Consider the following 16435-nt stretch of genomic DNA (forward strand, 5'->3'; position numbering starts at 1 on the left):
GTACTACTCAGATGGCTGCTCCATCAATTACCTATGAGCACTTTCTAACTTACCTTTTTCTTATTTCTGCCAGGGCTCTGGGGCAGGAGGAGGGCTGTTTCTCAGCTGCCCTGGACACTCACCCATAGATAGAAGTGTAGAGTAGAACCTGAGTGTTGATATTTGAGAGAGGCATAGAGACACTTCTTGTATTCCCCTGAACTAAAATTATACCAGGTCCTAGGCATACTACAGTAGGCCAAACTGGGTTCCCTGAAATACCAAAGCTGTCCTGCTAGTATGTTGACTCTGCCATAGCTAAGGGGTTAGTGTTCTCTCTACTGCATCATTCCTGAGGCTAACCATCCCTCCCAGTGCCCTCTGGCTCCCCACTGCACTAAGATTTCATTTTCATAAAGAATATGTACCTTGTTGCTCTGGCTCTTGTGAACTGATACTGAGTGGGCATCACTTCTCCTCAGTGTCTGAGATGAAATACCCAGCAGAATCCACTTATAAGAAGGAAATTTGGGAGATCATCATTTCAGAGGATTCAGTTGTTGGTTGCTTAACTCCATTATTTTAGGGCCTGTGGGGAGGCAGAACATCAAAAATGGGAACACCTAGCAGGGGTACCTGCTCACCTCATAGCAGCCAGAGAACAAAAGGACAGAGAGGTACCAAGTCCCAACAGCTCATTCATTTCTAGACTTCTTTAATGAGGTACCACCATCTCCAGCCAGAGACTGGCAACCATGGACCTTTAGACAAGGCATTTTCCCAAACCACAGCAACAACTACACCTTACAGAGAGCACAAAGACCATCCCAAAGGGGGAGTGAATATGTTTATGAATATATCCTACTCACTGTTTCCTACTACTCAGCTAATAGTCAGTCTCAGATATTAGGAACATGTGAGTTGACTCTGCCCCTGAAACTGTCACAGATAGCACAGCCATTTGCCAGTACTAAATGTCCTCCCAACTGATGCATCTTTGATCTTTAATACCTTTGCCTATTTATCTCTGAGTTTATTATAAATTAGATCTTTGCTTTAATTTCCTTATTTCATCAAGTAGAGACAATAACCACAACCAGTTTTCCCATGGAAAGCATTGGATAAACCTGGTGGAGTGGGCCAGTATGCCTAAGGGGGCCACTATGTCTATGTGGAACTAATAGAGGTAAACGCACAACCATGGGACCCAGGGAGCACACGCTGCAGTACATGGAGCACCAGGAACACTTGGCTAATGTCACTCTCATTGTTGTTTTATTCCCATAGACTGTTGGAAGATAGTGTCATCAAAGGCTTCTGGCCTGGCAGATGCCTGTAGCTTCCTTCATGAATCAGTGGCTAGCTCCTCTTTTTCATTGAGCAACTCAATGATACTGTGCCTGCTACTAAAGAAAAGCATAGCAGCCATTGTTCAAGGCCAGGGTCTCTCACCTTTGTAACAGAGTTTCTCTGACCTTTTGCTGGTGGATTTAGAAAAAGACAGGGTAGCTGATTTTCATCAAGGCAAAAGACAAGAAGAAACCTCTGACTTTTCTTCCAAAGGTTCCTCTTATGAAACAGAACTGGAAATAGCAAAAATTAACCACCTATAACACACTTCCCGCATCACTATAAACTCAGAGATGCTTTTAACTTTGAAGATGAACTTTAAGCCATCATTCCAAAAGTAAGTAGAAAATGAATCATTTGTAAAACATGGTGACACACATCTGTAACCCCAGTAATAGGAAGGTTCAGACTTGTTGGAGGCCAGCCTACCTGTAGAACAATCACCTGCTTTAAAAACATGAATTAGGGGCTGAAAAGTTTGGCTCAGGTGGTAAAGTGCCTACTGGACAAGCATGAAACTCTGAGTTTGAATCTCCTAGCACCTATGTAAAAATGCCAGGCAGGGTCACACACAGCTGTGACCTTAGCGCATGGGACAGAGACAAGTGAATCCCAGGAGCTAGCTGACCAGCAAGTCTAGCCAGTCAGTCAAGGACCAGGTTCAGTAAGAGACCTTGCCTTAAAGATAACATGGAAAATGGCTGAGGAAGACATTCAGTGTTGACTCCTGGCCTCCACGTGTGTATTCACATAATGAGGGTGTATTCACACTCACACATAGACATTACACACAAACACATACATACACAAAAAAATTTAACAGGAATTCATCTTTTTATATTTCTCCTAAATGAGTCATTTGAGAAAATAAAACTATTTTTGAAACACAATACAAAACCTACCATAAACAAACAAAACCATCTAGGCAGTTTGTTCACGTTGAAGATCTTTCCCAGCTGGAAGCCTTTAAAGAGACCCTCTAAAACAGAAACTTCAGTGGCTTCGATTCCCCTAGAGTCCAAATGATGGAAGCTTGTTCTGCTAAAATAACAAAGTGTTTTCATGGGAATGGTATGAGGGCTGAGACGGTCTCTGGCCACTAAGATGCCCTGAGTTCAGTCCTTGCTCCTCTGACTCTTGTCCATGGGTGGACAAGATTCCAGAAGCATCTTTCCCTTAAAAAGTTAAGAAAAAAAAAGACTTGCTTTTTGGCCACTTCACTCTCAAAAAAGAATTGCAGTGAGATGTCTCGGGGCAGGGGCAGGTTAAAAAGCACCCACACTTCCACTGCCAAGCCCAATGTCCTAAGTTTAATCCCTAGAAACCACATGGCAGAAGGAGTGTTGACTCCCACAAGGTATCCTCTGACTTCCATGTGTACTGTGGTACATATAAGTCCATACACATATATACAGAGGACACCAAGAGACCACTTTTAGACTAACATGGAACCTCTGTGCTCTTCCTGCTTCCTATAAGCTGTTTGTTCTAGAACTCTCTCCTGTGAGCATAGCAGCCTTTATCAGCATAATCAAAATAGCCTTGACTACACCTCTAGGCAACCTTAAGATCCAGCTGGTTGATGTGGGGGAGGAAGGTCATCAGACCTCACCAGAAATCTCAACTGCTTCCTCCTGCAAGTACAGCTCAAGCACGAACATCCTGCCAGCTATATATAATTTGGTCCCAGCTCCTTGCAATATGGTATAGCCTCTCAAGAGACACTGGAAAATATAAAGTGTGAAAAGTCAACTGCAGGAGGGGCTCCATCTATGCAGTTGTGGGGAAGCAGTCATCTATGCTGAGGTGAGACGCTTTGGTGCCAGCATGAGGACCTGAGTTCAAATCCCCAGCATCCATATAAAAAGTTGGGTATGGCCTTACACATGTGTAATTCCATCCTTGGATGTCAGGGGTGGAGACAGGAGACTTGCTGAGGCTAGCTGACTGCCAACCTAGCTCCAAGTCCAGCAAAGATTCTCAAGACAAAGTGATAAAGTAGGACACTCAAAGTCCTCCTCTGGCTCAGTGTTTACAGAGGTATACACACACACACACACACACACACACACACACACACACACACTTCCCTACCCTCCTGCTGTCAACAAAGGACACATGCCCACTCAGAGTGGTGTCATGACAGGACTCACTCAAAGCAGACATTGCAGCTTCTAGTCTATGATGTAGAAACTGCTACAAGTTTTTTGTTTCATAAGGGGGGAGGCTTGAAAAAGTCTTACCTCCTCATCTTGAAGTTGTGAGTTATGAATTCCAGAGCTCGTGGCCTTACAGGCAGCTTGGAAATAGAAGGGACCGCTGTCCAGAAAGTGGTCTATGGCCCATGTGTCTTCATCCTCCTGACTCAGAATGTCAATGGCCTGGCCCCTGGGCCCCCTAAACCACTGTTTATAGGCTGACAAATATGCAATTAGCCAGCACATGGAATGTGACACACTCTCAAAAATGTGTTTTTTAATGGATGAGAGAGCATAGTTGCTGATATACTTTGCCCATGTAGTTCATACCAGAAAGCCAGAGCAGTGAGCAAGAGGTGAGTGAATTCACTGTTAGAGTCACTAAAGTACTGGGGGGGGAACCGTTTGCTAATCAAAGAAATCCCTGTTTGCTTGTTAAACATCAAATGGCCCAAGAGTTCAGAATCATTAAGGAGTCCACTAAAACATGACAGTGTTTGTTTAAAGCTAAAGTAAGTGTGCTCGTAGAAGCCTTGTGTTTAGACTCTGCCTCAAAGGAAGCCTTGACACAGACAATATTTTGAGCTAAGGGACTAAAAGAATTATTGGGAGCCCAGATGATCTTCCAGATGTCAGGGAGACAGGGAAAGGGAACGAGGTGTACTGGCTTCACGGCAGTCGTGATGAGCAGAAGTGCAGGTTTGCCTGACTGCAAGCATCCAGGATGGCTACACACAGAATGCACAGGATGTTAGGGAAGGGCATAGGACATTCCAACAAAGAAATACACCAGGCCTGGGCATCCAAGAAGTTAAATGAGGCATCAAGTTTGGGTTGCTGAGAAAGGGTTGGAGGACAAACACCAAGGTGGTCCACTGTGTCTGCTTCCTCCCAACAGGAAGAAAGTCCCCGAGCAAGCAGCCTAAAAGAGCTCCGAAACACCTTGAGGGTCCATCGTGCTCCTGCATGCCTTCCACTTCCTCCATATTTTCCAGCATTTCCAGAGCTGTGGGAGAAACCGTCTCTATTCTGGGTGACTTCAGCTCTCCATGGAGTAAAATCCATGGGAACAATTTAAGATCTTCCATCAAAATAATTCCTTTTATTCACACAGTTGACTTATATGGCTTAAATATCCATCTGAAATCAGTCAGAATGGAAATTTCAAATTTTTCTGGCAATTTTAAAGTATAAGTTATTTTTTAATAGTCTCATTGGTTATGTTTTAAATTAAACAAAATGTTTTGGGTTGGGTTGGGGTTGGTTTGGGGTTTTTTTTTATTTGTTTTTTGGGGGTATTTTCAGGGGATAGGGTTTCTCTTTATATGTAGCCTTGGCTTTCCTGGAACTTGCTCTATAGTTCAGGCTGGCCTCAAACTCAGAGATCTGCCTGCCTCTGCCTCCCAAGGGCTGGGATTAGGGGAGCATACCACCACCACCACCCAGCCTACATCCAAAAGTGTTAAACAGTCAAGAAGGAAGTTGATGCCTGTGATGCTCAAGGTCGATTGTCAACTTAAAATCTAGAATCACCTAGGAGATGATCTAGAATCACCTAGGAGACGGGTCTCTGAGCGTGGCTGCATGTTCTTAGCTGGACTCACTGAGGTGGGAAGACCCACCCCGATAGCTTCATTCTGGCAGCACTATTTCATGGTCTGGCCCTGGGCTAAATGAAGAAAGGGGAACTGAGCAGCAAGTGTGCACTCACCCGCTGCTCCTTCTTTTGGCTGCAGACACAATGTGCCCACCCCACTCCAGTTCCTGCCTCATGGCTCCCTCACCCAATGGACCATAATAACCCTGAACAGAATTAAATAAATAAATCCTTTCTCCTTTGAGTTGGTTTCATCTGAGTATTTTATCACAGCAACAAGAACAGACCCTAAAACAGAAATCGGTGCCAAGAAGTGGAGTCACTACTATGATGAACCTCTCACCATGGGGTCCTTCCTCCTTCAGGATTGTTCTGTGGCTGGAATGTGGAAGAGTTTGGAACCTGGGGTTAGAAAGTGGAGCATAGTGGGCAATTCTGGTGGGATCACAGAAAAGAGTGCTGAGAGAAATGCTCAGGTCCTGGGGTTTCAGAGGGAAACAAGGACTCCATCAGGAACTGAGCTGGGGACCATTTGTGTGTTATTTGGAACAAGGATCTGGCTTCATTCTGACCATGTCCTGAGGATCTGAGTGAAGCTGAGCTGAAAGATTATGGAGTGGCTTGTTTGGCAGAGAGCATGTGAGGGACGTGTCCGGGAGCGTATCCAGGATGCTGCTGACTCCACCTGTGGTTGTTAAAGAGATCATGTATAATATAAAATTGTTCAATTTCTTTAATTTTTTTGTTTTTGTCTAAACAGGGGTTTTCTATGTTGACCTAGCTGTCCTGGAACTCACTTTGTAGACAAAGCTGCCCTCCGATTCAGAGATCCACCTGCCTCTGCCTCCTGAGTGCTGAGATTAAAGATGTGTGCCACTGCTGCCACCACCACCTGCCAATTTTTTTCATATTTAAGCATGTATATGTATGTGTGTCTGTGTGTGGGTATGTGTACATGAGTGCTATGCCCACAGAGGCCAAAGGATAACATTAGAGTTACAGGCTGTTGTGAGTTACAAACATGGGTCCTGGGAATCAAACTTAGGTCCTCTAAAGAGTAGCAAATGCATGTAACCACTGAGCCACCTCTCCAGCCAGATCAAGGTACAGCTGTCCCTAAATAGTGAGCAGCACCGGGCAGTGGTGGTGCACGCCTTTAATTCCAGCACTTGGGAGGCAGAGACAGGCAGATTTCTGAGTTCGAGGCCAGCTTGATCTACAGAGTGAGTTCCAAGACAGCCAGGACTACACAGAGAAACCCTGTCTCAAAAAAAAAAAAAAAAGATTTGTTTAAAAAAAAATAGCGAGCAGCAGCTTTCCTTGATGTCCTCTCCACTCCTCCTCCCCCTGACCACAAAGTGGGTCTGAAAAGGCAGGACTGAGATAAATGGAAGAAGGTAGAGATAGCTGAGAACAATAGGAAGAGTTCCTGGAGAGAGTTCTTCATTACTGGAAATGTTCTAAGGAGGTTTCCAGAATGTTTCTGATGGGTTTCCCAGTTCCACCAAGTAAAGCTGGCCTAAGGGACAAGCAAAGGATTAAGATTAAATAAATACATGAAATGGTTCTAGCAGTGCCTGACACATACAAGATTCACAGCAGATACCAGGTCCATGCTGAGGGGTCCACGTCCACTACAGTTCACGGATGCCAGAGGAAGTAACAAAACACATTCCGCTTTTCCAGAAACTCACAATATTTTTTAACAGGGCCACTGAGTGAGAAAGGCAAGGAGGAAGAAAGGCGGTCTTTGCTCCGCAGCTGCCAGTAGCTCTGTCTCCGCTTGGAATTTGCAGCACCTTCAAGCAGTTATGGGTTTGGGTCTTATGCTATCTACTACTGCTGAGAGGACAGCTCCTGCAGCCTTCGCTCCCTCCACCAGGGCGTGCTCCACCTGCAAAGCACAGTGGTTCATGATATAGCGGGTGCCAACTGCAAGCTGGCACTCTGCCTTGCTCCTACCCCTCTCTTCCCTTTCAGGATCCAACCTGACTGAAGTATGTTCTAAGGAAGGAGACCACATGTACTATATCCTACATCTCCTAAATCTCTAAAGCCCCCACAAAAACAGGGCATCTGAAGACAGGCATCCAAAGCAGGACAGTCTCCCTTTCCCCAGGCCGTGAAGCCTCTGGCCTTTTTCTTTCCTGGAAGCCGTTCACCATAAGGTCTGCCTTCCAAGTACTATATATGAGGCAAAGGATTTCTCCCTGGGATAGGCTGCAGCCATTTAACAAAAAGGGATTCTGAGAACCAAGGAGTGGAACTCACTCGGGCACAACTGCACATAAATCAATACTCACACTTAGCTCACGTTTCGGGACTCCTCAGCAAGTTCTCATGGAGATTGGGAGATCTTTCATACTGCAGCCCACCAAGCCTCTAACACAAACCCTCACAAGAACAGAGTGCAGGCAAGCAGGCAGTACAAAGTAGAGAGGAGGAGGATGTGGAAAACAAGGTGGATAAAGGGACTGAGGGGGCAGGGCTTGCTACTGAGAGGTGAACAATAGGGAAACTGGGGCCCACTCTCTGCAGATAAGGTAAAAATCACAAGAGGGCAGAAAATGCAAAAATACAAAACCCCTTTTAAAAGCTGGTGTGTGTGTGTGTGTGTGTGTGTGTGTGTGTGTGTGTGTGTGTGTGTTATTGGATATTTTATTTATTTACATTTCAAATGTTATCCCCTCTTTCCTGGGGATTTCCTCCAGAAATCTCCTATCCCATCCTCACTCCCCCTGCTTGCATGAGGGTGCTCCCCACCCACCCATTCCTGCCTCCCTGCCCTGGCATTCCCCTACAATGAGGTATCGAGCCTTCCCAAGACCAAGGGCCTCTCTTCCCATTAATGCTACATATTTGGCTGGAGCCATGGGTCCATACACGTTTACTCTTTGGATGGTGGTTTAGTCTCTGGGAGGTCTGAGGGTCTGGTTGGTTAATATTATTGTTCTTCCTATGGGGTTGCAAACACCTTCAGTTCCTTCAATCCTTTCTCTAACTCCTCCATTGGGGACCCCATACTCAGTCCAGTGGTTGGCTGCAAGCATCCGCCTCTGTATTTGTATTCTGGCAGAGCCTCTAAAGAGACAGCTGTATCAGGCTCATGTCAGCATGCAATTCTTGGTATTCACAATAGTGTCTGCCTTTGGTGACTGAATATGGGATGGATCCCCAGGTAGGGCAGTCTCTGGATAGTCTTTCCTTCAGTCTCTGCTCCACATTTTGTCTCCATATTTTCTCCCCTGAGTATCTTGTTCTCCCTTCTAAGAAGGACTAAGCATTCAGACTTTGGTCTTCCTTCTTTTTGAGCTTCATGTGGTTTGTATGAGCTTCATGTGAGTTATATCTTGGGTACTCTGAGCTTTTGGGCTAATATCCACTTATCAGTGAGTGCATACCATGTGTGTTCTTTTGTGATTGGGTTACCTCACTCAGGATGATATCTTCTAGTTCCATCCATTTGCCTAAGAACTTCATGAATTCATTGTTTTTAATAGCTGAGTAATATTCCATTGTGTAAATGTACCACATTTTCAGTATCCATTCCTCTGTTGAAGGACATCTGGGTTGTTTCAAGCTCTGGCTATTATAAATAAGGCTGCTATAAACATAGTAAAGCATGTGTCTTTGTTATAGGTTGGAGCATCTTTTGGATATATGCCCAGGAGTGGTGGATATTAGCCCTCTATTGGATGTAGGGTTAGTAAAGATATTTACCCAAACTGTTGTTTGTCATTTTGTACTATTGACAGTGTGGTTTGCCATACAGAAGATTTGCAATGTTATGAGGTCCCATTTGTTGAATATTAATCTTAGAGCATAAGACATTGGTATTCTGTTTCAATGATCTGTCCATTGATGAGAGTGGAGTGTTGAAGTCTCCCACTATTATTGTGCGAGGTGCAATGTGTGCTGTGAGCTTTGGTAAAGTTTCCTTTATGACTGTGGGTCCCCCAGGAACCATATGCCCATGTGGCCCCAGAGAACATACCTGCAACTTTTGAAGATGCAGTGAATAAACTTAAGCCTTCAGTTATAATTGGAGTGGCAGGTGCTGGCCTGCTTTTTACTCCTGGCACAATCAAAGCCATGGCCTCTATCAATGAGAGGCCTGTGATATTTGCTTTAAGTAATCCTATAGCACAGGCCGAGTGCACAGCTGAAGATGCATACACACTTACAGAGGACAGGTGTTTGTTTGCCAGTGGCAGCCCATTTGAGCCAGTGAAACTCCAGGATGGACGAGTCTTCACCCCAGGACAAGGAAACAATGCATATATTTTCCCAGGTGTGGCTTTAGCTGTCATTCTCTGTCAAGCCCGACACATCAGTGACACTGATTTCTTAGAAGCTGCAACGGTGCTGACAACTCAATTGACAGATGAAGAGTTAGCTCAAGGGAGGCTTTACCCATCACTTGCTAATGTTCAGGAAGTTTCTGCTAACACAGCTATTAAACTTACAGAGTGCCTGTATGCTAATAAAATGGCTTTCCAATACCCAGAACCCAAGGACAAGGCCAAATATGTGAAAGAAAGGATATGGCAGAGTAATTATGTCTCCCTGCTGCCAGATGTGTATGACTGGCCAGAGTCTTCACTGAAGCCTCCTCAGATAACAGAATAGACGCTTTCCCATTAAGACAATCCATGCTTCAAGGAACCACTATTTTTAGACAAAAAGATAATATTCTCTGAAAAAAATGAATGTGAGTCCCCTTGCATTTGGAGCATAGATGTTCAGAATTGAGAGTTCATCTTGGTAAATTTTTCCTTTGATGAGTATGAAGTGTCCTTCCTTTTTTTTTTTTTGATAACTTTTGGTTGAAAGTCAATTTGATTTGATATTAGAATGGTTTCTCCAGCTTGCTTCATTGGACCATTTGCTTGGAAAATTGTTTTCCAGGCCTTTACTCTGAGGTAGTGTATGTCTTTGTCACTGAGGTTCGTTTCCTGTATGCAGCAAAATTCTGGATCCTGTTTACATATCCAGTCTGTTAGTCTATGTCTTTTTATTGGGGAATTGAGTCCATTGATGTCAAGAGATATTAAGGAAAAGTGATTGCTGCTTCCTGTTATTTTTGTTGTTAGAGGTAGAATTATGTTTCTGTGGCTATCTTCTTTTGGGTTTGTTGAAAGATTATTACTTTCTTGCTTTTTCTAGGTTGTAGTTTCCCTACTTCTGCTGGAGTTTTCCATCTATTATCTTTTGTAGGGCTGAATTTGTAGAAAGATACTGTGTAATTTGGTTTTGTCATGGAGTATCTTGGTATCCTTCTATGGTAATTGAGAGTTTTGCTGGGTATAGTAGCCTGGGCTGGCATTTGTGTTCTCTTAGTGTCTGTATGATATCTGTCCAGGATCTTCAGGCTTTTAGAATCTCTGGTGAGAAGTCTGGTGTGATTCTTATAGGTCTGTCTTTATACGTTACTTGAACTTTTTCCCTTACTGCTTTTAACATTGTTTCTTTGTTTTGTGCATTTGATGTTTTGAGTATTATGTGATGGGAGGAATTTCTTTTCTGGTCCAGTCTATTTGGAGTTCTGTAGGCTTCTTATATATTCATAGACATCTCTTTCTTTAGGTTAGGGAATTTTCTTCTATAATTTTGTTGAAAATAATTACTGGCCCTTTAAGTTGGGAATCTTCACTCTCTTCTATACTTATTATCCTTAGGTTTGGTCTTCTCATTGTTTGGGTTTCCTAAATGTTTTGGGTTAGGAGTTCTTTGCATTTTGCATTTTCTTTGACTGTTGTGTCAATGTTTTCTATGGTATCTTCTGCACCTGAGATTCTCTTCTATCTCTTTTCCTCTATTGGCAATGACTCCTGATCTCTCTTCTAGGTTTTCTATCTCCAGGGCTGTCTGCCTCCCTTTGTGATTTCTTTATTGTTTTATTTCCATTTTTAGGTCCTGGATGATTTTGTTCAGCTCCTTCACCTGTTTTGTTGTGTTTTCTTATAATTTCTTTAAGGGATCTTTGTGTTTCCTCTTTAAGGGATTCTACTTGTTTACCTGTTCTGTATTTCTTTAAGGGAGTTACTTATGTCCTTCCTAAAGTCCTCTATCATCATCACGAGATGTGATTTTGAATCTGAATCTTGCTTTTCCAGTGTGTTGGAGTATCCGGGACTTGCAGTGGTGGGAGAACTGGGTTCTGATGATGCCAAGTAACCTTGGTTTCTGTTGCTTAGGATCTTGTGCTTGCCTCTCGCCATCTGATTATCTCTGCTGTTAGTTGGTCTTGCTGTCTCTGACTGGAGCTTGTCCCTCCTGTAGGCCTGTGAGCCTGTGATCTTAGGTGTGTCAGCACTCCTGGGGAGCCCAGCTCTCTCTTGAGCAGGATTTGGGTATGGAGGGCTGTGGGACACCTTAGCTCCAGGGCACAGATGGATAATGGAAGGATCCTGTCCCCAGCTGCTCCACTGTTCCTGTGCCCTGTGCACTCCTGGTGGGTCCCTCTTGGTACATCTAAGCTCAACACATAGCGCACAGCCACCAGTTGGCCCAACAGAGGATTGGTGGACAGGAATACCAGCTCAGTGACTTGATTAATAATGGCTTAAAGAAAGACTGAACACCTAGATACTTCTATGTAAACTTTCTATGGTCTTCAAATTTAGCAAAGTCAGATACTAATTCATATTTTTAAATAATAATACATACCACCAATTATAGAGAATAATCTCCTGTGTACTGTATGGATACAGCACCTGTCAATAAAATGTTGATTGGCCTATAATCTTAGACAGAAAATAGAAGATAGGACCATTGGTAGGGAGATTGAATTCTGGGACAGAGCCAAGATGGGAGGATTCATCCGGGGGGAACATGGAGGAGGTCAGGAGCATGGGAGGTGAACAGAGGCAACCAGCCATGTGGCAGAAGGTAGATTAGAATAAACGAGATATAGAGTTGCGATCTAATGAGGGAACAACCGAAGCTTATGGCCTAGGTATCTGTAAATACATTTGAGTCTCAGAGTCATTATACTGGGAGCATGGGGCCTGGGACAAGAAACTCCGTTTTTAAACCCATCATGGCCCTCAGGTTACAGCTTCTCAGCTCTGACAACCAAGTATCTACCCTGATCTATACCCATTTTGTAAAGCGAGGAGGTGCTTCAAAAGAAAGCAACTGAAGGAGGCCATCCCTGGTTGTGAGCTAAGATGCCAATGGGTGATATTCTTGATGGTGTAATGTTTCTTAACATTATTCGCATAGTACAACAAACAGAATCATGAACCTAGTGTCTGCCAAGCTTTGTCTAGACATCTTTGATAAGCTTGGCAGACAGTGAGGAGCCACTGAGGGCAGTCGGGGACATACCTGCTGGCTCCTGGGCACACCGTATCTGAGGTCATTGACAAAGTGCTCACAGTTCCCCTCAATCAGGCTGTACTGAACTATCTTGTTTATCATGTTTTTTGTGCGCTGGATGATCTTGTCCACAGGCAGAGGCAGGTATGTCCCATCCAGCTTGTTGTTGATCTTCCAGGAGCAGCCATGCAGCACATCCTCCAGCCGGCTGTACTTCACCACAGCTCGGTTGCTGAAGATAGAAGTGATGCTGCCCGCCTCAAACTCACCTGGGGAATAAGAACAAAAATTGGAAATGTTCAAGGAGGATAAGGACAGGATATGCTGACTCTGCCTAAGACCTTTGAAAAGCCACTTTCTGAGAGAGTCTTGTTCACACATCAATTTAGAGTATGTTAGAGGAGAGGGTGGTATGTTAAATGTACCATGGAGAACCAACTTTCCAGAGAGATACTTTCCTTAGGAGTGGAAATAGAGAATGCACGTGTAGGTGTACATGCACGCATGGAGGCCAGAAGTCAATGTCAAAATAATATTCCTTAATCACTTTCTCCATTGTGTTTTTTGAGACCTGGTCTCTCACTGAATCAACAGGTCGCCTATTTATTGGCTAGATAGGCTGGCCAGTGAGCTCTGGGGATCACTTATCTCTGGCATACACAGATTTTTTTTACATGAGTGCTGGGGATCTGAATTCAGAACCTCATGTTTGTGCAGGAAGCACATTACCAACTACAGCACCATTGTGCCCACTCTACCCTGTGCCAAGATACCTTTTGCCCTGAGTTACATGCTCTGTTCACTTCCAGAAATATCTGTTACTAACTGTAGAAATATTTTATCACATGGCTCTGGACTAGACCACATTGACCTGATCCTGTCTTAGAAGCTGAGTCTTGTTTTCTAAGCAGGTGTTGCTAATCTCCAACCTCTGTGGGTCATCCCCCTTGTAAGGCTCGGTCTTGAACATTAAAAATAGTTCCAAAACATGCCTCCCTCTTGGCCACTGAAAGGGAACGGTGGAACTAGTCCTGGAACTCTGGCGCTAACTTCTACCACCATCCACTCAAGAGACTCTTGATGTTTGTGGCTGATCATATATGGGGGGGGGTGTTCATTAAGGCTTGCCACCAAGGAGGAGTTCTGCAGCTTCAGGAAAAAGAAACATTTGAAAGCTACCATATTGTCTCACACTCAGTATTTAGAAAACGTAGAAGCTCTAAGAGTGTTGAGAACCTGTCTGAGGCCACATGGGTGGTCACTAAAAACCAGCTATGAGGGATGATTTCCAATATTCTCATCAAAAAGAAATGATAGGGCTGGGGGAATCTCAGTGGATAGAGCATTTGCCCAACAAGCATAAAGATAAAAGTTCTCAGCGCTTAGGAAGCAGAGGCAGGTGGATCTCGGAGTTCAAGGCCAGTTTGATCTACAGAGTGAGTTTTAGAGTTCCAGGACAGCCTGAGATACACAGAGAAAACCTATCTAAAAACAAAACAAAAGTCAGGCAAGAAAGGTAGCCACTCATAATCCCAATACTTGGGAGACAGAGATGGAGACCCCAGGACTAGATTTTGACCAGCTAGATTAGACAGAATTGGTGAGCTGTAAGGTTCAGAGAGAGTGATCAAGAAAGATAGATGTCAACTTCAAGCCTCCACATCTGTGAGTGCATGAAAACATGCATACACACCAAGACCGTTGCGTGTACTTAAACATGAAAAGAAAAAGATTAGAGGACATGGATGTGCTAATAATTTGTATGTGGTCATTATATACTACAAAGCTGTCACACTGTATCCCACAAATATCTACCATTATATCAATTAAGGACAGAACTTTTTATTATTTCTTTTTCATCAGGAGCCAACTAAATGGTTGCACACAGTACATATGTTTCTAAGCTGCTCAAGAGCGAAAAAAAAAAAGTCTCTTATTCTTCTTAGTCTATTCCTATGTGTTCCAAGAAAATCTACTTGTTTCACAAAATCTAACTAGCTGCACTAGCAACCCCACTTCGCAGTAGCCACACGAAGAGTGTGATTATGGATCATGAATGTGCCCATCATGAATGGACACAGAGATAGCACACTTGAAATTTAGAGACAAGATGATAGGGAGGGGATCACTGCTAACCATCTCTTTAGTTATACAAGTGGTGTTTATAGAGGCAACTTTGGAGTTTTGGTTTCTTTTTTTAAAAAAAAAAACAGAAATATTATAAGAATATGTTTTCATGTGAGATATGGGACCTCTTTAGATTGTCCACAGCAGCGGACTATGATTTGCATTGTTCTCTAGCAGAGCCATGATTTTGCCAGCTGCAGATAGTTTCTGTGATTATGTGATGTTTGGAATTCTGGGGACTTTTTAGAGGGCACATAAATGCTGAGCCCCTGAGTGTAGGGGGTGATTCTGATGTTTTGATCAAGAATCTCCATGTGAACACTTAAGGTCCTGTTCCCCAATTGGTACTTGATCGATCAATAAAGATGCTAATGGCCAATGATCTGGGCAGAATAGGTGGGACTTCCAGGCTAGCAGACACAGGAGAAGAGAAAAAGTTTTGCTATGCTTCAGAGAAAGAAGGAGCCACCAGACATGTGAGATCTAGAGTGGAGGGTCATTGGCCGCTTCCCTAACTGGGCCTGGGGTAGCAGGCAGGATAGTATAAACATAACTAAACTGAAGGCAGATTTAGGGTGTTGAGCTAGAACTAAAGGCAACTGAGCAATTGAACTGAGGGAAAAGTTAGAGCTGTTGAGCTGGGAGTGAAGAGAAGGGCAGGCTAGCCAAGAGAGGCTTAGAAGAGCACAGCCATTCAGCTAAAGCATATCAAAAATAAACGTGTGTGTGTGTATGTGTGTGTGTGTATGTGTGTGTGTGTGTCTTTCATCTTCAGATCTGAGGGAACCTGAGCAGGACTATTAGCATGGTTCGACAGAAGCTTAAAGCAGGGTAGCAAAAACTACATGATATACCCAAGAGGCAGGATGGGTTGTTGGTTAGTTGTTGTTAGTTGTTGTTGGTTGTTTTGGGTAGTGGTTTGTATAGTAGTTGTGCACAAAGAAGAAACAAGAAGAAGAAGAAATTGAATATCCTGACAGCAAAGATCAAACTTGCCCGAAGGAACTTGACGCCCCTAATCAGCAGGAAATAGTCTAACAGTAATGTCACCCCTTTCTGATCCCTGACTTTATTCAAAGATCTCTTTCCTTCCCTCTCTTCTTTATCCTTTTTTCTCTCTTATCTAATGTTAGAGGACTGAAAGGATATAAAAGTGGTGGAGAAGGGTAGAAGAAAGAAGAACCCACAAAGTAGCAAAAGACAGCTATAAGTGGTGCCCAGACATGTGGTCACGCAGAATGAAAAATTTGATTTAAAATACCATAGAGGAAATTTCAGGGGATGAAGGAGTGGATACTTCTTTTCAAGAGGCCAGCAAAATTTTATTGTAGCTACTATTGCTGGAATATCCCCTGGTTTCTTGCCAGTTGGGATTTTCTGGTTTTTCTTTTTCTTCTTCCTATATTCTGTTTCAAAAAAAAGGTACAGAGAATGGCTGTGCAATTGGAAAAATCACAGGTGGAAATGTAGGGGCCTGAGAAGCAAAAAAAGAAATGGTTGAAATGGGAAAACAAAAGAGTTCACTCTGCTCTCTCATTTCCAAAAAGGTTACAGAGTTGACTGTGCAACTGGAGAAATTCAGGTGAAAGTGGAAGCACTGGGGAAGCAGGAGTGTCTGAAGAGGGAGAACAAGACTGAGTAAGAGAACAGGAGTTCCCCACAGGAGGGTAGAGGGAAAGAAACTGTAACTAAGGGCAGTCAGGTCAGAAAAAAGCTGAAACAGTGGGAGGATGTTTCAAAACAAAGAGTTAATATCAAACCAACCATGTTGCCAGAGTGGGAGGAGGGGTGGCCCTGGGTTACTGAATCACTATCAGCTTTCCCAGTCATCATACAGGACATGCCTGCTAACAGTGTGGAA

The 16435-nt window shown here is 43.6% G+C and overlaps 1 protein-coding gene across 1 annotated transcript in view; it reads right to left on the minus strand.

Moving 5' to 3' along the window:
* Positions 1-6796: 6796 nt before the first annotated feature.
* The window catches only part of Plaat5 (phospholipase A and acyltransferase 5), a 30094-nt gene continuing 20455 nt past the window's right edge, over positions 6797-16435 (minus strand). Inside the window, exons 5-6 of the mRNA XM_028771272.1 lie at positions 12457-12716; positions 6797-7018 (exon numbers count right to left, since the gene is read on the minus strand). Of these exons, the coding sequence (XP_028627105.1) occupies positions 6926-7018; positions 12457-12716 (353 nt within the window). The 3' untranslated portion in view covers positions 6797-6925. The remainder of the gene's footprint in view (positions 7019-12456; positions 12717-16435) is intronic.

The sequence above is a fragment of the Grammomys surdaster genome, unplaced genomic scaffold, assembly GCF_004785775.1.
Source record: "Grammomys surdaster isolate TR1022 unplaced genomic scaffold, NIH_TR_1.0 205, whole genome shotgun sequence".
NCBI lineage: Eukaryota > Metazoa > Chordata > Mammalia > Rodentia > Muridae > Grammomys > Grammomys surdaster.